Genomic DNA, 20,840 nt, shown 5'->3' with positions numbered 1-20,840 from the left:
GGTTAGCAGTAACCTTAAGTTTGTCCACAGGCGCCCCAAGCTCAGTGTGAGCATGGCCGACAAAATATAAGGATTTGTATGGGAATCCCGATAAAAAGCTTAAGAAGATAATTATATGAAAAAATTCTCAATTAAAAAGCCTAACCTTATTGCCATTGTGGGTAGTTTCCTTCCTGTGTGGTTATTTTCCAGATCCGACGCGATTTGAGCCATTTCTCAATTTCGTGGTTGTCAACGGTTATAATAAAATCCCAAGGCTGGAGAGATTCTCAGGTGCCACCAATTTGAGTCAAATATTCCTGGATAAAATCTTCCCACGGTCACAATTCCACATCAGAATCAATTGACAAAGATTGAACTTTCATCTCAACCCACCTTCATCGCAATAGCAGTCTTGCGAGTGACCTCAGGCGGTAACATTGCAGGAAAACAGCTTTCGAAAGGTACGCTTCCACACCACAGTGGCCACGGCTTCGACCGTTGACACGAACTAAACCTTACCGGGGTGGCAGACCGTAGTTTTGTCAACCGCAAATTTCTTTATTACCTTGGGTCTACTGACACGATTGTTTTCTCTCAGATGCTAGTAATTAAACTTCACTGGCTTCAGTAAGTCCAGCCACAAAATATTCGAAGCACAATATCCTACGAGAACAAAGTTTATATGCATGTTAATTCCTTAAAAGCTTGAGTCAATGCGGTCATTTCTGTCAGTGAGGTTCGGAAGGGACCTGGAAAATTGCCGACTGGGGTGTGTTCGTGATTGGTTTAAAAAGCAGTACGTTTAGCCAATCAAAGTTCAGAACTAAGACAAATAAAAATAAAGAATAGAGAAGTTTTCAAATGAGTGTCGTAAAACCAAAGTAATAACTTTGGCCAATCAAAAAGGACGGAGGCAATCCAGTAAACCAATCAAAACTCGAAGTAATTACACGTAGCCGACATAAAGCGCGGGAAAATGTGCACGTGCGAGCTACGATTGGTATTGGTTTCACTTCTGATTGGTTGAAAAAGTGGCGCGAGAACTTTGAACCAATCACTGAGTGAAGTAATGCAAAACCAAAGTAATTATCTGATTACTTTCGACACTCAATTGAAAACCGCTCAAAAGATGAAAACCTATTTGTGAAGTTTCATTAGTGACTCAATACAATACACTGTCCAGTCTAACGAGACATTGATAATGTACTAGAAATAGCTGCACAAACTTTGTTTCTATATGAACAGTAATTAAACTAAATTTGTAATACTTAAGGCTAATCTCTGTCTTGTTTGACTGACACAATACATTTCACCAGAGTAACAAAAATCAATTTTGTCCACGTTGGAACAATTATTACTAAAAAAACGAAACGCTTATGACAGTTCTCCGATTCGAGTGTTGACAATTAGGCCAGTTTCGTATTCTAACGGTTGGACTGGATCTAGCATGAGATGGAGGCTAATGCGGGCAAATCAATTTGCATTTGAAAAGATTTGCCCGCATTAGCCTCCATTCCATGCTAGATCCAGTCCAGCCGTGAGAATTCGAAAATGGTGTATTCCTTTGGTTTTGCAAATCGCCTCAACATGGAAGGTCACGAAGGGATTTGTGGGGGGGGGGGGGGGGGTTAGGGGCGGTGGCAATCCCATTTCCAAACTTGGACAAAATCCCAGTCCCAGTGGCAAGTTTTCTAAGAAATCCCAGTCCCTGCTACTGAAATCCCAACCGGAGTTATGATAGTTTTCGAGCATCAATATGTTGTATGAAACAGTTTAATAGTAAGTCCCAAACCAAAACATGAGATTACTGGAGAGACGGTGCGAGGTATTATTTGTAGCAACATGAGATTGCTTACCTAAGAGTTCCCCAAAAAAGGCGTGCTATCACCTAGCACATGAGAGAATTCTGAATGGTGCAGTGTTCCGTTCCTCTACGTCACCTTCACAGTCGCTGTTATCATCATCATCATTACTACATTTATCAACAATAGTATCCTCACCAGTATCCTCCTCAGAGTCAGTTCGCCCTCTTCACTAGACCCACAACAATCGCAAGGTCGAAAGGTCTTGCAAATCGATAGGATACGTTCAAAGGCGTTTCAGTTCCTGTGCCAAAGACATTTACCTTGTCCAATACCTCATCTGAGCTTCTTTTCGAGTGATGGCATTGGTTGCAGCCAGTGTTTAGGAAAGTCGATTCGTGCTAGTGAAGCCGTATTAGAGGTAGGGATGGGGATGTTGTGGTAGCTTTGAGGTTCAAGAACAAGTCTCTTAGCATCAGGAAAGTCTTCACTCTCACATAGCAGTGGCCAGGAACACAAGAAGGCTTCATGAAATATTTGATGTCAGGAATTTCGAGCAGGGCACCAGCACCTTGCGGGCTACGGGTCAATAGTCCATGAGGCGAAGCCGAATGGGCTGCTGACCCGTGGCCCTTGAGGGCGAAGGGTCTAATTGTTTTAGTATCACCCAACTAGTCGGACAGAAAAGGCAATCATTAAGTTAGGAAATGCAAGTTGAGGAAATATTTTTTGGGACTAAAATGAAAGAAAGCGTCACGCTCTTCGCTAATCGAAGACTATTACTAATAGTCCTCTCAGTAAAGTAGTCGATTAAAATGCAGGATTTGCGTTAGTCCACTAGTTGGGTGATACTAATACCTGATAACCTCTGATATTGCAAATCCCATTCGTACCAAGGACTCTTTATCTCCCATTCCCAGTAACAAAATCCCGTTTCCCCACGGAAAACTCAAATCAATCCCAGCTTCCATTTTACCCCTTATTGACCCCTTGTTGCTCGAGGCCAAGTTAACGTTTAAGGTACACAACTTGAGAGTCACCTTCTTAACCACACGCAAAACCAAAACTAATCATACTATTGTTCTCATTGCCCGGTTAAGAAGGTCAAACATCTCTCTCCAATCCCCCCTTCCCCCTAAAACACGGAATGTGATTGAGTTGTTACGCTTAGGGCAATAAAAGGGTGGTTTAGGACCATTTAGTCAATGAAAGGGAAGGATACCAGAGGTTATCCCTATCAAGGGTATCTGCCCGCAGCCCGATGTAAAACCCGGAGAAAAACCATCAGTGTCAGATTGAGATCGACTGACACTCAGCCCATATACGACCCGAGGGCGGGGTTGAACCCGGGTCACAGAGGTAGGAAGCGCGGTTGATACTAGCTAACTCATTCTTCTTCCCCAGAAACCATATGTAAATCTTGTCTGTTCAAATGCAAGCTTCTTTCAAGCAACACTTTACAGGGGTGTTGCTCTGTTTTTGTCGTACAGTGGATCTTGTAGGTTTGACTTTTAAGATGAATGCTTAACGGTTTCTTTCTTTGGTGCACAAGGTGGTCCCCGATGTCAAAGCTTTGGATGAAATCCCCAGAGTGGGACAGTTCCAATTAAAGCTACAGAGAAATTTGTTATGAAATGGAGGTCCCATGATTTATGAGTCAAATGGTCAATGAGTCATGAGTCAATGAGACTCGCAGTCAATATAGCAATGATTTATTGATTAAGCCTAAGCCCTCGTTTCAGTGGTTAGGACTAAGCACTCTCTGAAATTTTAGCTTTCATTTTATTGGTTAGGGTAACTGCACTAACTCATTGACTCATAAATACTCGATACTCTATGAAATGCCCCAATCAGAATAAACGCTCTTCAGAATGTTAACTTTACTCTAGAGGTCTCTTATCAATTTTAGTGTTTTATTTGCACTGATACTAAGGTGAAATTGAGTGATTTTCTGTGTGGTAATTCTATATCACAAAAGTTGCAGTATAATTACCCAGAGGCTAATCTTAATCACATCCACATAATCTCAACGCCACGTCTTGATTGAGAAAAAGATAAATAGCAGTACACATAGGATATACCATTACCGAGTGGCTAAGTAACATCAAAACCAATCCATTGAACAATGACCTGAGGTGTATCCACCATTGCAAAAACTGAGCCCAGACCACTAAGGTCTAACTAACTCTAACAGTTACATTTCATTGAAGAAACATTATTCTAAAAACCTTTGAAACAATCAGATGGTATTGCAGATGGGAGGGATACCCTCTTAATGAATGATATAGATAATTCTAATCTCCTGACACTACAGCCTTTTTGTTACTTACACAATATTTAAGGTTGCAGGACTGTTCATTTTTTCGTTTCTTCATATAACTCACGAAATAATATTCTTCCCTCCCCAAAGACCCACTTATGTCCAAGATTCAAAGACCTTGTGTGCAAAACTATCAATGGGCAAAACCCCACTGAATACCAAAAAATAAACAATTATTACTATATTTGTGCACTAAGTACATTTGTTGCTAAAGAAAATATTTTTTAACACTTCAAATGGCCACTTTGGTTTTATATTAACAAATTTCTCCCATTCCTACACTCTAGAAATTCCAACTTTGCTTCATATTTGTCATAACTTTAGCCCTTCCTTCTATATGTACTGGGCTGAAGTAAATCTCTAATGTTTTTTGTTATATATATATTACAAGGTAACTTATGGTTAAAAAGAATGGACAGAGTGCATTTGCCCAAATCACCTTGCCCTTTAATATGGTGCTTTGGTAATATTTTGGCATTGTTTGCTAATTTTAGATTATTCTTGGCTTTTGGTGACCCTTCAACTCTCAGGAGTGATCCGTACATAAATTCTCCTCACAATTCAATGAAATGTCAGTCAGACAGGTATTGAGAATGACAAACATTATCAGCTTAAGAGGTGTGATCTTGATATAACACCAAATTCTTGTGACAGCTCTACAAAGAAATCCATGGCACTAGTTAGGAGAATTAATGTTTTGATCATTGGAATGAAAGGGTTAACAATTTCAGAAAAGTAACCTTGCACTGGATTAAAAGCCATTGCAGTTACAGACCGAAAGATTGACGCAATTGCCTTCCAAGTTTGGTTATTTCACAATGTTTTGCCACACATGGTGATGAATATGCATGCCGAACACGAAACAATTTTTTCCTCATTTAGAGTTTTTTGTCAGTGTTGCCACCGTTGTTGGCATTCCTTTAAAATGGACAATAATTATTGTTATGCAACTGTGACGAGTCTCTAAAACACTGAAGAACTACATAATTATACAGTACTACTATACCCTACAATAGGTGTGCCATAAACACTGATGACATCACTGATCACTGATGACATCACTGATGACATCACTGATGGCCCCAATCAAAATTCTTGAAGTGTCAACGACCTATACTGTGTTCTATAAGTTCTTTAACATGAACTTGTCCATTTAAACCTGGCGAATTAGCTTTATCTAACTCCTTATCATTTTCATGAACTGGAGAGCTCTTCTTGCTTTCTCTCCCAGTCGAAGGTGACTTCTTATGTGGTAAATCATCCACTGCTTTCCCAAGCCCACTATCTTCAACACCATTCTCTTCTTTGCCAGTGTAACTAACTCCATTTTCAATTGGCTTGGTTCCATTTAAGTTCCTATTTGGTTTGGGCCTAGAACCAGGCCCACCTTTTCGGTCTTTCTGTGGACCCCTTCTCCTAGAACCCCTATCTTGCCTTTGGGGTAGCGCCGCGGCATTAATCACATTATTTCCACCATGGGCCTTCTCAACATTAAGCTCTGTAACACTGTTCCCTGTACTTGTCTTCACTCCATTCATAACTGTCTCGTGTTTCTCAATACTCCTTTCAACAGAAGTATTACCCTTGGTTTCACCCTTGGTGTTTCCATTGGCATCAGAATTAAGTTTTGGTTCCAAACTAACCGTATTCTCTTCAATTCCCTGAGGACCCTTTTCAACAGGTATTTCCTGAGAAATGCTTTTCTCCCCCAATACCTTTGATGGTACTCTCTCACTGTGGACTTCATAATCAGCTTTCCTCTCTTCCCTTCTATTCCTGTTGCCACTCTCTCTCTGTCCTTTTGCCTGTTGATTCTTGCTACCTGACTGAACAAAGTCTCTGGCATTTAATTCAGGTTGTCTTGACTGTGCCTTGTCATTATCAACACTTTTTGATTTCTTTCCATCAAATGCCATCTGCTGTTGTTCTCCTTCTAAAGACCTTTGAGAAGAGAGCACAGATTCTGCTTTCAGTGTTCCTTTCTTTTCATCAGAAGTGTTGGAGCCATTATTCCTTGACGGATGCTGATTACCTCTTCTAGAGTTTCCACCAAACTGACGATCATTCCTTTCTCGTCGAGGTCCTTTTGGCTCAGCTGACTGCATTTTTGTATGCCTGTCATGATGCGCATTTTGTTCTGTCCTCTGCTGACCTTGTGTGACAGCAGTTTGCGGTCTTCGAGGACGTGTCTGCTGATGACTAGGTCTCTGCGAGGCTGAACTTGGTCTGTTCCTTCTGTTATCAGGTCTTGATTGCTTTTGTTCTCCTAGATAAGACATAAGCAATGCATCTTGCTTAGGATGTATAACTCAACCTTTTGCTTCCTTAGAATGAGACTTACAGATATTACAGTCCAGACAATAATTATTTTACTCGATTCAGTGTGGCCGATACAGAGATGAAAAGGGTTAACAGCCTTGATGAGCAGTACAAGAAAAAATATTTTAAAACAAACTATGTTACTTATGGAATTATCTTGATGGGCCTTTAGAGAACATAATTTATGCACAAATAAATGTCATGATAGGTTCCTTAAGGGAACCTCCACTAAAACAGGAATATATCTTTAAAATAGTTAACATGATAGTCACAATCAAAATTGTTCGAACGTTTTCCAATGGGAGCGTTTCTATCCGAAATGAATAAATTTTAAAAATGGTTGTTTTGGTTTTCAAATTTCCTGGGCGCCGCCATCTTGAATAATTGTGACATTTCATGGTTGCCCTATTGTTTTAAAACAAAAGCTCTTTGTGCAAATACAAAAGAGCAACCATAACATGTCACAATTATTCAAGATGGTGGCGCCCAGGAAATTTGAAAACCAAAACAAGCGTTTTTGAAATCCATTTATTTCGGATACAAACGATTCCATTGGAAAACGTTTGAACAATTTTCATTGTAAACATTATGTTAAATGTTTTAAAGTTGTATTCTTGTTTTAGTGGAGGTTTCCTTTAAATATCCAAAACAAATTAATACAGCCCATGTTACTTTGTATCTGCTCAGTAATGGATCACAGAAAACACCACTACATGTATGTGGTATACTAGAATATCAGTAGCAAAATGCCTCTTTTAATACTGAAGAAATCACAAGCAAAAATACTTCTCAACAGGCAGGAGTTAATGGATTAACTCATCACAATATTAATTTTTGTATTCCAAAAGCACTCACCTTGTGCATTCCCAGTAGATGACAGGCCCTATCGAAAGTGAAGGAAATTAGAAACAATGCCAGTACGAATGGAAATTATTGGAGTATTGTTTTACCAGTGTATTTGCATCCAGCCTAATATATCATTTTCACTGTCACACAACAAAAAAATAAAATCGAAACCGTTCAATGAAATAAGCCAAAAAACTTGGAATGTTGTAGGAGACACATTTATAAATCACTTAAAGAATACTCAGGTCTGTGTGGTACATTGTTTCTGAGTTATTTGTTGAAGCGTAAACCTTTATAGAGGTTTGTATGGAGGCACCATGTTGGTGCAACACTGTTGTGCACCAATATGTCGGCCAGAAATCTGGACGAACATCTGAAATTTACTCAGTGATGAAAGCGCTTACTTTTCCCTCATGAGATAAAATACATCTCCTAATGTACTTGTAATGCTCAAACTGCTGAGATTCATAGGGATAGGAGACATTCTTTTTCCAAACAAATAACTTTGTATCATGTTGTCATGCAAGGTGACAATTCAGAATTCTAAATGCTGTATTTTTGAAATAAAAGACGTCATGGAACTGGAAACCTGGCAAAAGATTTCTTTCTAGGTCATCTTCAACCACCAAAAGATAAAAATTCAAAACACATTGTGGTTTTGATTGTAGAATTTGATGACGTCACAGTGAAAACCATCTATACATTGCAACAAGACAGAGCTGGCAGCGCTGCTTAGCTTATTATTTATTGTTTGGTTATTGATAAATTATTGTTTGTTGTACTGTATATCAGGTTGAACACGGTTGCTCTACATGTAACTTGCGAGACTGTGGGTGTAATCGTACTGTGACAAAAAGGACGGCTCCTGATCAGTGCTTTCAATAATAATTTATTATTCGTCCCTTACGCTATAAGGAGAGGCACAGTGGCCTCATGGTTAGTGCGCTCGACTCTGGATCAAGTAGTTGGGGTTCGCGTCCTGGCTAGGGACATTGTGTTATGTTCTTGGGCAAGATACTTTACTCTCACGGTGCCCCTCTCCACCCAGGTGTATAAATGGGTACCGGCAAAATTATTGCTGGGGGTAACCCTGGGATGGACTAGCATCCCATTCAGGGGGGAGTAGAAATACTCCTTAGTCGCTTCACGCTACAGTAACCAGAGATAAGCGCCGGCCTGATGGGCCTTATGCTATAAGCTGACGTGCAAGGTGTTCCTAAGGTTGCATGATATCTGTTGTTGAGTTAGAGCCCTTGAGACCTTGTGGCACTGTTTCATACCTGTTTCTCCAAAGCTGCTTGAAGCCTTGCATGTAATTCAGCCACCTCCTGGAGCGCCTTGTGAGACGACACACTACTAACAGAATCCTCATTTGTATTTGGCAATATGATGGCAGGCACATCATTACTTGTGGGAACTGATGATGCCGCTGTGTTAGCAGGCTGATTTACCTTCCCACTACCAGGTTTTGCGTCTGGCTTCTTTGTTGGTAGTGAAGGTGGGTTTAAAGTCACAGGGCTATAACAGCTTTTAATAGGTGCAACTGAAATTCATTGACAGAAAATACAATGAGTTCAAAACCTATAACCAATAATGTCCCCCTCCTCTTGAAGTATGTACCTCATACTTTTTCAATCCTTATGCAGGGATTTCCTTACTTAGTCTAGATACTCTTAGAAGATCACAAGCTCAACAAATCTGTGCTGTTGTATTAAATGTCAATACTCGTAAAATCATCATGACATCATGGCAGTGGTGGACCCAGACAAAGAGCTAAGGGGGAGGGGGAGGGGGGAGGGGAGGGAGGGGAGTGCTCATGTTTTTTGGTGGTGTTGTTTGCAAAAAGTGCAAGACAGTTTAAAAAGGGCTTTACTTTCAACATCCAAAAATAAGGGGAGCCAGGCCCCTCTCCTGGATCTGACCCTGAATGGTATGACAAAATAGCACTTCCAGGCTCTAGATTTGAAACAACTCACACTTCTCTCTTTCTTTGTTGCCTTCAATGCAGTTAAATGTAATTTAACAGAGTTAACAACAGGAGGGGTTATGTGCCACTTGTGGTCAGTGGTGTTGTCAGGTCCGTGCATGTACCGTGACTTCTGGCTCTTGTGCACTGTAGGGCGTAACCACAGTGTTGAAGCTGTGTAGCGGAAAAAGAGTGTCCCCTTCCCACCCCTTTTCCACTGTTTTCATCACTGTGATGGATGCCGGTCTCCAGTGCTGAGTGGGGGCTCATGGATGGGTTGTTAGGAGCTGGTTACCAGTAGTGGAAGCTCCTGGCCCCAGTTGTTCAAATGATGGATAGCGTTATCCGTCAGATAAATCACTATCCAGTGGATAGGTAATAGCGAAGACAATTGCGCTACCCAATGGATAGTGATTTATCTGGTGGATAGCTATCCACCTTTTGAACAACTGGACCCTGGACGTTTCAGGCACCCAACCTCAACTAACGACAAAGTTGTTAATTCTTGTTTAATGAATAACGTAACCAACCTACCTCCACCAAAAGTCTTTATCATAGTCAAGAGCTGCTCCTTGTCCCCCAAGAAACGTGTTGTTTTTGCCAGTTCCTCGTCAATCTTCCGCTCAGTAACAAAATTCTACCGTAAACAGTTCAATTAATATGTATTGAAGAATATCAAGCATTAGCATGAGCACTACAGGTTAAAAGCAATTAGAAAAAAATAGTGAAATGCCAAATAAATGATCTATAGAAGACTACAAATAACTACTTTTAATGATACATTGTTTTTCTCAACATCATGTGAAAATCATTTATTTTAATCTCTTAACTAGTACGTTATATGACTATAACTTTTCATTTCAACATAAAATTTATTAGTTATTTGTTAATTTATTAATTTAATCACTGTTAGGGAGCTTAAGCATGCAACAATTTTGAACCATGAACAGAAACCTGAAGCGAACATTTTTTTGCATGCCAGGACAGACTTTCCCTCAGATTTTAACATAAACTAATTATTTCTAATAGTGATAAAGATACTTATCAAATGAATATACATGTAAATGTAGTAATGTCAAGACAAGTTTAATAAAAAGAATTTAATCATCTTATTTCCAGTTGACATTAATTTTGCCAGTGCCTCAAAAACATAGAGTGCTTCAGATTAGCTCCCCATTTAATGTTTTAGTTTCTCCAAAATAGTCTCAAAAGTAGCTACAATGTACATGCATAAAATGTTGAAATACCTTTATTTCATTTCTTAATTGTGTTACATCAGATTCTGTCATTCCCCCAACACGTTCTGACTTCAGCTTTAAGGCTGCGGCATTCTCCTGCCTTTGTTCCAGCAACTCAACTAAGAAAGTACATGTATACATTGTAAGTTATAATCACACAAAATTTTTTAGTATAACCTGTCTACATGTAAGCCCTCTTACAATCTTAACTCGTATGGTAAGAGAGCTTTTTCTTGCGCAGCTCCTGAGCTGTGGAATAGTCTACCTCAAAATATCCGATTCTGTGCATCTGTTTCCATTTTCAAAAGCTTATTAAAAACCTGGCTCTTCAAACAAGCATATCCTGAATAATCAGCTTGCCTTTCTTTTTTTCTTAAGTTTTTTCAGTAATATAGACTTTATAATATTTTTATTTATTTTTATTATTTATTTAATATTATCATAATTGTTTTTAATGAATTATTTATTCAAATTATAAAGTAAATTAATATAAATATATTTATACTTTTGTAATTCATGTGTATAGATATTCAAATCATGTAAAGTGGTGTTGAACATTATGGATATTGTCACTATATAAAATAAACTTATTATTATTATTAACCGTTCAACTCCCAAGCCAGCCTGACCTGGCCGTACTTACATGTAGTATTTTACTCTAACACCAGACGATTTTACTCATCAATGGGGAACCCCTGGGAGTCAATGGGTTAATCACTCACTGAAAAACTATGTCCCCTTGAACCCTTTGACGTCCAAACCGGCCTTAACTGGCAATACTTTGTATTTTACTCTGTCTACATGTAATGCCAGATGATTTTACTTGTCAATCAGGAAACCCTGGGAGCCATTGGGTTAAAGTGCATCATTTGTGATTCCAAAGTTTCCAGTAAATTAAGTAATGGCACCCCCATTCACCCTAATATTTTCTTGTTTCACCAGAACATATTAAAATTTAATTTTCGATTAACCCATTTTCTCCCAGGAGTTAGTGGGAATTTTACTCTGTTTAATGCCAGACAATTTTACTCATCAGCGGGGGAAGTTCTGGGGCACCTGAGTACTAGTAGTGAATGGGTGAAGAATGATGCCTATTTGCTTCTTTGTGGTAAACTGATTCAAATTTACACACTAAACGTTTATATTCAGAACGATAACTTGATGCAAAGAATGCAAAACACTTACCAGCTTGCTTCTTAAAGTCTTCCATTTGAGCGAGAAGAAGTGATTCTCTGTCTCTAAGGCTGAAATGAACAAAATACATTCAACATGAATGAAAAATGTGATAACAGATCGAGTTCAACATAATTTTAATGCTCTTATGCACAGTGAGTGCATAAGGCAATTTTACTGTCACGCAAGTAAAATGTAGTTAATGGTTCGTGACAATATTATCTGTAACCCTTTCATGGTGGCTCTGTTTTCAATGTAGCGTTTGTGCCGTCGAGTTGCCAAGGACAGCAACACTAAGGATTTATTGTATTCTTGCTTCAAACTTTGCAGCTTTGTTGTCACTACCAAGGAGATAAGTGAGGTTCCTTTGTCACACAATCACTGGAAGTCGCACAGGCTAACCTAATGCAAGGCAGTGCTCCCCCATTAACGCCAACTGGATTTAATGTTTGCTCATAACTAGTAGTTAGCACACAAACATAAGGAACAGAGACATTAAAGAGCATTAAAATGCCCAAGCATAACATATCCTGCCATCTTACCAATGTCTTAGTTCTTCAAAGGTCTGTCTGATTGCCTTGAAAGACTTTTCACATTCCTAAAAAAGGGATTTACAGAATACAAATCCACATTTTGCCCACTCTAAACTGTATGAGTTTTACAATAAATTTATTATTATTATCATTATCTCTCATAACCAATGTCATAGGAAATAAAAGGACTTGTAGCAGAGAGAGTTTCAAGTATTTTATGAGTCAGTGAATTAAACGCAAATATGTTTTGTACCGAATTGACATATATGGCGTATTAGAAGAGGCTAATCGCTTGCTATTCAAGAAGATCTCCGGTATGCACGGTCACCCTCTGTAACTTTCTGTCCCCAAAATGAAAGAAAGCTCAGCGCGCCTCCGAGTTCCTAGTAGTCAACTCCCTAGGGTTAATACCCAGCATTTTAAACAATGTTTTTTTAACAGGCTTTTTTTCAAAGATAGAGTAGCTATTTAATGTAATGTCAATAGCCTTGTAATTCTAATTAATTCTTTCGGCTATTTTTAAGGTAACTGTTCTTGTTTTAGCATGTATTTTTGCTTAAAAAACAATAAAGACCTATTTATTTATTTATTTAATCAATGAGTCAAGAGTCATGAGTCAATGAGTCAATGAGTTAGTTCAGTTACCCTAACCCATAAATTGAAAGCTAAAATTTTAGAGAGTGCTTAGGCCTAATCACTGAAACGAGGGCTTAGGCTTAATCAATAAATTATTGCCATATTGACTGAGTCTCATTGACTCATCACTCATGACTCATTGACCATTTGACTCATAAATCATGGAATCTCCAACAGAGAGGACATTGTTGCATAAAGGGTGTACATGTAAGCTCAGAAAGTTCCATTAATTTTGCTTTCACCTCCTCTAAAAGAAGTTGAAATCTTGGAAGAGAAACACTGGATCGTTGCAGATCTTTCAGTGTCTTTTTGAGAGCATCTGGACCAGTGGACAATATTCTTTCATACTTCAAATGAGTTGGAGATACGTCACCAGGGTTGTCTTGTGGTAAGGAGGGCTTGGTTACAATCTCAAGGTCTGGGACACCATTTGCTGGTTGCTCAGTGATGGATGAAGGAAGGGAGATGTCAGAGCTTGCTGGTGATGGCAGATAAAGGGAATTTTGTGATGACGAAGGACAGTCTAAAGTCATAGTTGATGTAGGCGGTGCATTTTTTGGGAAATCTTCAGACTTTCTTGTTGCATCTGCAATTCAAATTAACATCATTATGAAGCCAAAACAACCACAACAACAACGATGATATAGCCGGTGATACACGGTTTGAACAACATTTGTTGATCAACAAATGTTGCAGCTGTTGTTCAACAAATGTTGAACAGTGTGTCATGGCATGTTGAATGTTGAAATATGCCATTCAACACGTTGAACGTTGTTGAATGAAAATAGAGATAAGCTCTGTTCCATTCAACACGTCTGTGCAACATGGTTCAACGTTTGTTGAGCAACAAATGTTACAGGATGTTGAACCGTGTGTCATCAGCTTAATAATAATAATAATAATAATAATAATAATAATAATAATAATAATAATAATAATAATATTGAGAGGATATGAAATGTGGCAGAGACAGTTGGGAATGCCATATTGCATGGAACTTTATTTTACAAGGAATAACCTTGCCGGGGTCAGGAAAGATTTTGCAAAGAGTGCTGGACACTTAATTTTACAGTTTTAAGGACAAAACAGATGGCATAGAGTATCCTAGGCCACAGGCTGTGTCCCGATACTCAGTAACATTTCCTGCATTAAGTAGTGATAGACCTATAATAATAATAATAATAATAATAATAATAATAATAATAATAATAATAAGGATAATGATAAATATAATAATAATCATAATAATAATAATAATAATAATAATAATTATAATAATGATGATGATGATGATGATGACGATTATTATTGTTATTATTATTATTGTAGATTACATTGAACAAATACTAAATAAATATTATTTTACATGTTCTTATATCAGTACTTGCAAGAAATAAAGGTCCTTTAGAATAAGAGGACAGACTATTAGGTACATTTGTAGCCTGGCCATTTTGAATTTTGAACTGTCTTGACCATTGTCCCATACTTACTGAGTAATAATTTTTATTAGCAATCAATCAGTCAGTCTTGTTACTGCCATTAACCAAAAACACAACTTCATTGGGTTACAAAGAAAGTCTAATGCTTAATAATTTATCATAGAAAGGTTTACAAAAACTTTTTCTTTGACCTGAGAGCATTTCACCGTTTGAATTGCCCAGCGACTTATGTCCCGAATCACATCACGATGGCCTCTTGCCGGCATGTGCCCAAAATTAACCCAATACTTTTCCTTGCAGAAAAATCAAATAAATGTGATCATCACATCATTGAGCCTTTGAAGAAAAAGTTTGCACCTGAAGTGAAAGCAAAATTGTACCTGTTGTAATCAGAAAATTATTCTATGGTGACAAAAGAAAGGCAATTATAGAAGAGCCCATAAATACTAACGAGCCTTTTTGCATGTGTTTACGCGCATCCGCGTTTTTTTAGATGAGTTTACGCATTTTGCGCATGCGCGTTTTTGCGTATATTTTGGTTTGCTTATCTCCGAGCTGCACTGTAGTTTATTCACACATGCAAAGACAAGCTCTTAATACTCTTCAAAAGTGGCAGTTGAGTGGCTGATTTGTCAAAGCAAAAATTTTGCTTGTTACGTTTCTATATTACAAAGTGGTAAGCAAATTAGTGTTGGCATGCACAATCAGAGCACCCCAGTGAACATTAATTGTGAAACTATTAATTAAAATTACTAAAACATCACACATTCATACCTACAATACAGTGCTTGATCATCCAAGTCGCAACTCTATTTTAAGTACAAAGTACTCTTGACTGAACTTACAAAAAAGGGCTTTTTCACGTGTCGGTGTCAAAATTTGGAATAAGATACCAAATGCATTTAAAACATTATCAAAAGATTCCTTTCAAATACAAATCAAAAAGTCTTTATTTCAGATCCTGGAGATGACAACGACTGTATAATTAAAACAAATTTTGCTCCTCCTCATAATTCTACAATGTCTAACTCTTCCGTTTTTACAGTAGTTTCTTTACTTAATGATGTAACTAAAGTATGATTGACCCTCCTCGAATAGCAAATCTACTCCCTGGGGGTCAACATATTAAACTTCTCCTTGATTTTTGTAATCAGAAAATACATTGTGTGTAAAAGTGTGCTGATCCAATGTATTAATGCTTGATGGTAAGGAACAAAAGTCTAGAAGAAAATTGATCATGATAATAATAATACGGCAAAGTTATCCTTGCATGTGGTTCCTTTTCCCTTATAATTATAATATAAGCAAGGCCAAGTCTGCAGGCTCTACAGTAGACATACAAGTAACCCCACATTTTATAGTACACGGTCTTGACGTGATAAGCAAATGATAATAAATCCCTGTTATTCCTCAGAAGTACCTTTAAGGCCATCCTGTTGTAGTTCTCCCTGATTACTCCTCGGTGATACATCAGTTTTCTCAGAGCAAGGTTCACCATCTTGCATCTGTCTTTTCTTACTTTTGTTCTTTTTTGTAGAGCTGTCATTCTACAAAAAAAAAAAAAAAAACAAGTGTCAGTTTGTTCTAACCATCCTTTTTCTTGGAAAACATGTTTACCGTACCTCACAATAACTTACATTTTGCTTGAGAGAACTTATGTCTTTGTGGAAACTTCTTAACCCTAAATTATTCTTTGTTAAGTGTCTACAAACCAGGGGTCAATTTAATAAAACTTTTACAAGTGTAATTTATAAGTGTAGTTATTGTTTTCAGACTCTAAAACAATGGCTACACTAGTACTTGTAAATTACACGTGTAAAAGTTTTATTAAATTGACCCCTGACCCAGTGCTGGAAATAACAGTCGGTCATCGGACATTGTCCGACCAAATTTTGAAAATGTCCGGCCAATTTCACATTATGATCAGACACCATTCATGACTGTAGTGATCATCTCATTATCACACCTTGAGTTCTCTTCTTCAAGGTGTCAGTCAATAAATTATGTCGGGTCCAATTTGGCAAATGTCCGACCAAAAGGAAGATTTGAAAGGACATATGTCCTGTGAATAAAGAAAAAGTATTTCCAGCACTGCTGACCCCACCTACAGTATATGAACACTTTGATTACAGTTGATCAGCTACATTTTTAGCCCAGTTCTGACTGGTATAAAAAAAATTGATTAAAACTTTCAATGACAGTAAGAGAGTTAGTCCATTTACTAAGAAACGATCATTCTATGCCTGACCTGACTTCTTCTGCCTTTATTGCCTCAGTGAGCTATCACGATTACTAATCATTTAATTATTTTTCAATATCCTGACTCCATTTGTGATTGTTCAGTGATTAATAATTGAATGATGTGAGATTCAACATTAGTTATAACGTTTTTGTTTCAAGAATTTTATTCCCACAAAAATTCAAGTTTGTGTTATCAGCTGAAAGCCCTGATCAATACACCTGTTGACTAAAAAAATTAATATCGTTACTGAGCTTTTAGCATTCACAGCTGTCCTTTGGACAAAGATCAAGGAATTTAAAATTTCTGTTGTGCATGTAAGCTTGATGCCAAGTCAATTATTATTTTATGGCTGCAACTCAGAAAAATAATTTACTAAATTAAATGTCTTTTCTGTTATTATATCCACAACAAATTCCTGGTTAATTTTCCAGTGAGGTGATCCCTATATAATGCTACTGTAGAAGCTGACAAATACAGGCCATGTTATGGGCATGCAATCAGAGACGTCCCAAGAGGCTGTGGAACATTTAAAATTATATGCGAGTGGGTGTGAGAGTTTTTGTTGCTTGAAGAGTCGGATATACATAAGCCTCCATGTAATAGTACTGGATTAAAGTGCTACGTCAAATTCTGCAAAGTGTTTGTTGTTTTACTAGGCCTGTACATGTACAGCTACGGTAACTTGTGTAAAAAAATTATCAGATTTTGATTGATCTACATTGTAGGGGCAAAGAACAATGGCCCAAAAATAGTCTCCTAAATATTTTGAAAAGGTTTGGGACCCAACCAGTCCTACTTGAATAGAGTACCGAAGTGATGACGTCACAAAAACATATTTTTTGAAGTTATGGGATATGATGTCATATTCTTATAGAGGATCCTAAATGATGCCCTAACACCCAAAATTAGCTCTGAATTGCAATTCCCGATGGAGATATAAGGGATCAAAGTTTGAAAGCATTCCATACAAACCCTTCAAAATTTGTTCTGGTTCCTTCAGTTTGGAACCAGCTCAAAATTAGAGAGATTTATAATATGAGGCAGTATCAAACTTTCATCCTTTATATTTTGGCTGGGAATTACAATTAAGAGGTGATTTTTTGGCAAGGACCCTTTTCTAAGGACGCTCTATTTGAAAATGGCGCCAAATCCCATAATTTCACAATTTTTTTTTGTGACGTCACACTTAGCTTCGGTACTCTATTCACTCATATTGTTCATTAACTTTTCATTGAATATCACAGCAGCAGAAGACCAGTAAACGATTGAATCAACGATACTTTTAAAGATTCCATATAATATTATAAGAACAAGACTAATGCATTTTATAAAGGTCAGTGAGTCAATACTAAAGCCAGGTTTATTGTTTTTCCTTTAATCGTAACCATTACAATTTTATCAAATTTGATTCATGGTGCATTAACTGCTCTATTTTTCACTAATTATTGTGTAGGGTTGTAATTGGACAGTGAAATTGGACGGTTGGCTGTAATCAGACACCTGCAATTGGACAGTTACATCGATGTCAGCCAATCATATCAATTGCACTTAACTCAATCCACCAAGCAGAGCTGGCACGTGTTTTCATAAACACAAAATAGGTATACTTCATGATTTGCAAAAAATCCAACTTACATTAGTTGAATTTTTTTTCAAGAAAGGAATAGAAGATCAGCATTTTCTGCAGTATGGAACATCATTTTCTAGAACTGCAAACCATGTAAAGACTTCTTTTGTGTATTCATTTGCGCCATTTTGCTGGAATCCCGCTGACTGAGAGATTCAATTTTGCATTTGGTCCGAAGTTAAGTTTGACGTTTGACCCAATGTTTTTAAATTATGTCGACCCAAAAAACTTTGGATCAACCCAAACTACCACTTAATTCATCTCGTGAAGTTCAACGTTTCTCCAGGCCTAACACGCAATATTTTTAGAATTTCAATAAATTATTGTTGGTGTATGAAGGTTAAATGCATATAAACAACAGGAATGACTATTTATTAACTTGCTAACTTCACCAGATCACAACCATATTCATAGCAGTAGTTTTACAACACCAAACTGCATGTATTGCAAAGAACTGTCACGAGACTTGAAAGAGAAATGAAGGCAAGAGCATTAAACAAGACCAAATTTTATATTTTTTTCTCCTTCAATTAATTTTCAAACTCTGCTCTAAAATAGTAAGGTTTTAATAGAAATTTTTCAAATTAGCATGAAATTTATGCAATAGATCCACCTTGCATGGAATCATTATATATAATTTACACAGTTGCATATACACAGATGGAAGTGTACACATTTTTTTGCAACAGTATGTAGATGAATAACATTTCTCTTACTTTATATAGCATACCCTAATTTTGTGAGAAGGTAGCCCAAGGAAATATCATGCAGGAATTGGAGCAATTAACGCCAAGCTTTCGAAAATTACATGTTGTATATTAACACTACTGTACCCGGAAGTTTCTAGATTGCTGCAAATCGCAAATCCCGACGCATTTTTACATCTAATATACGTCTTTCAGAAATATGAAACTTCAAAATAAACATTCCTGTTAGAACTGATGATAGCTAGAGGAGCTATTATGTCGCTTTTGTGGGGTTAAGTCACAAAATAAACTGTCCCATTGCAACTTCTCCGTTCAGTATAACGAAAATGTTATAAATCTGCTAACCAATTTTCCTCAATCTGGTCAACTGACTGTTATTTAAGAACAAAAACTCAGAAAACGTTCAAAGTGGAACTTTGAAAGTGTTATTTCCAGTGATCCATTTAAATATTTTATATACACTTTACGACGTTTCAGTGACGAGACAATTTAAAAGGCTGGAAAAATGTGTACACTTAAAGGTTAATAGAGAGAGAAAGAATGAAGAAAATAAAACCTTCGATTTTTTCCCTTGGGTATTCCATTCTTTTAAAATCTTCTCAGCTTCACCTAAAACGGAACGGAAACGAATTGAGCCATTAATGAATATTCGTTGGAATTTGGCATTCTTCTATGCGTAGAAACGGGACGAAATTGTGTCCACATTGATACTGAAATTTCGAACTCACGGGTCATTTCCATATTCAAAATAAATCATTTCTTAGAGCAAAAAATAAAACTGTAATTAATTCTTCGGTATTTCACAAAAAGTTCTTAACACTTACCGTTTGTGAAACAAGCAATCGCTATTTCAACGTTGCAGTCGCAGGACTGCAAGACGAGCGTTATGTCCTCTTTACTAAACAGAGGAAAAGCTTCGCGAATAAAAGCGATCTTTGGAAAAAAATGAAAACAAAATTAATCGACATAAACGTTTTCTCCGGGGCCAGAAAATCCATGAGGTGATATTTTATACTGATAAATAGTGACATAAAATCACCTCTGATTTGAGATTTGCGGAGGTCCCGCGGTCAGCGAAATTGAGGTCTGCAAGAACTCGACCAGTTCTCTGGTCGAAGAAGTCTCTTCGATTTCCTATCGGGGAAGAAAACTAAAAGTCAGCGTTGAGTCAAAAAATTCGTGGAAAGAGAAGTGTGTTTCCTAGAATACGGAAGTTGTAATTACCTTGCTTCGAAGAGTTCTTCCTTGCCATATTCAACCGTGATGTCGGTACCGGTGAGTGCGCAGCTAGCGGTGTAAAACCCGCTTAGAAACTGCGAAGTGACAAGACTTTCCGCGCTGATTGAGGCGGTAATTCTCCTTTCCAACACATACAAAGGGGAATCTTCAATTCCAATCTCAATTAAAGTGGACAAATCTCAATTTTACTTACCCACACTCGCGTCTTTCACTGCGCAATTGTCAACCGAAATAAACCTTTCAACGTCACTGCATAAGCATTTCCTTCTCACAAACTATTTAACCAAACATTGCGCAAGCCAGTCTTTTCTGACTGATTGAAAGGTCAATTCTTTTTACCTACCTTGTTGTCATGATACCATGAGAAATCCAAACAGTCGTATTCTCCACACATGTATTATGTATCTCGTCCAATCACAGTTAGTTATACGATCGGATCCTTTTTCGAGCAGGCGGCCATCTTCTTAATTTTCAAAACAAACAATTCCGCATTCAAGAAGCTTGATAAATTATTCACACGAATGACTCCTTTGTCTAACAATTAGCACTCGACAATTTCATGATATTCAATGCCCCTTGGTAATGTAAGAGCATTATTTTAAAAAATTGAGCTTAGAAAATCAATCTTTATTGCGCTATGAAACATCAAATCAAGACAATTTTCCGACGTACTTGTTCTGCAAACAGATACTTAAGCTTGAAATCATTTTACTGAGATTTTTGGCAGGCTAACTGCTAAAAAATCACAACAAGCCATTGAAAATTTTTCGC

General features: G+C 37.4%; 1 protein-coding gene across 2 annotated transcripts; it reads right to left on the bottom strand.

The window, feature by feature from the left end:
• Window positions 1-3,675: 3,675 nt before the first annotated feature.
• On the bottom strand, window positions 3,676-20,416 carry LOC137984695 (SPATS2-like protein). 2 transcript variants are annotated; one of them, XM_068831948.1, is made up of 14 exons: window positions 20,263-20,416; window positions 20,055-20,189; window positions 19,870-19,964; window positions 19,655-19,763; window positions 19,387-19,439; window positions 15,675-15,801; window positions 13,058-13,401; window positions 12,189-12,244; window positions 11,659-11,717; window positions 10,483-10,592; window positions 9,770-9,872; window positions 8,550-8,812; window positions 7,279-7,306; window positions 3,676-6,370 (listed from the first exon to the last, which is right to left on the bottom strand). In XM_068831948.1, exons 2-14 carry the CDS (start codon window positions 20,080-20,082, stop codon window positions 5,208-5,210), a joined length of 2,538 nt encoding a protein of 845 aa, XP_068688049.1. In that variant the 5' UTR covers window positions 20,083-20,189; window positions 20,263-20,416; the 3' UTR covers window positions 3,676-5,207. The 2 variants fall into 2 exon arrangements, with proteins under 2 accessions (XP_068688049.1, XP_068688050.1); XM_068831949.1 differs by having other exon boundaries at window positions 20,055-20,324.
• Window positions 20,417-20,840: the final 424 nt, after the last annotated feature.

Source organism: Montipora foliosa, chromosome 14, assembly GCF_036669935.1.
Source record: "Montipora foliosa isolate CH-2021 chromosome 14, ASM3666993v2, whole genome shotgun sequence".
NCBI classification, from domain to species: Eukaryota; Metazoa; Cnidaria; class Anthozoa; order Scleractinia; family Acroporidae; genus Montipora; species Montipora foliosa.
The sequence above is the reverse complement of the archived record's forward strand: the minus strand, read 5'-3'. Positions and strand labels throughout refer to the sequence as shown.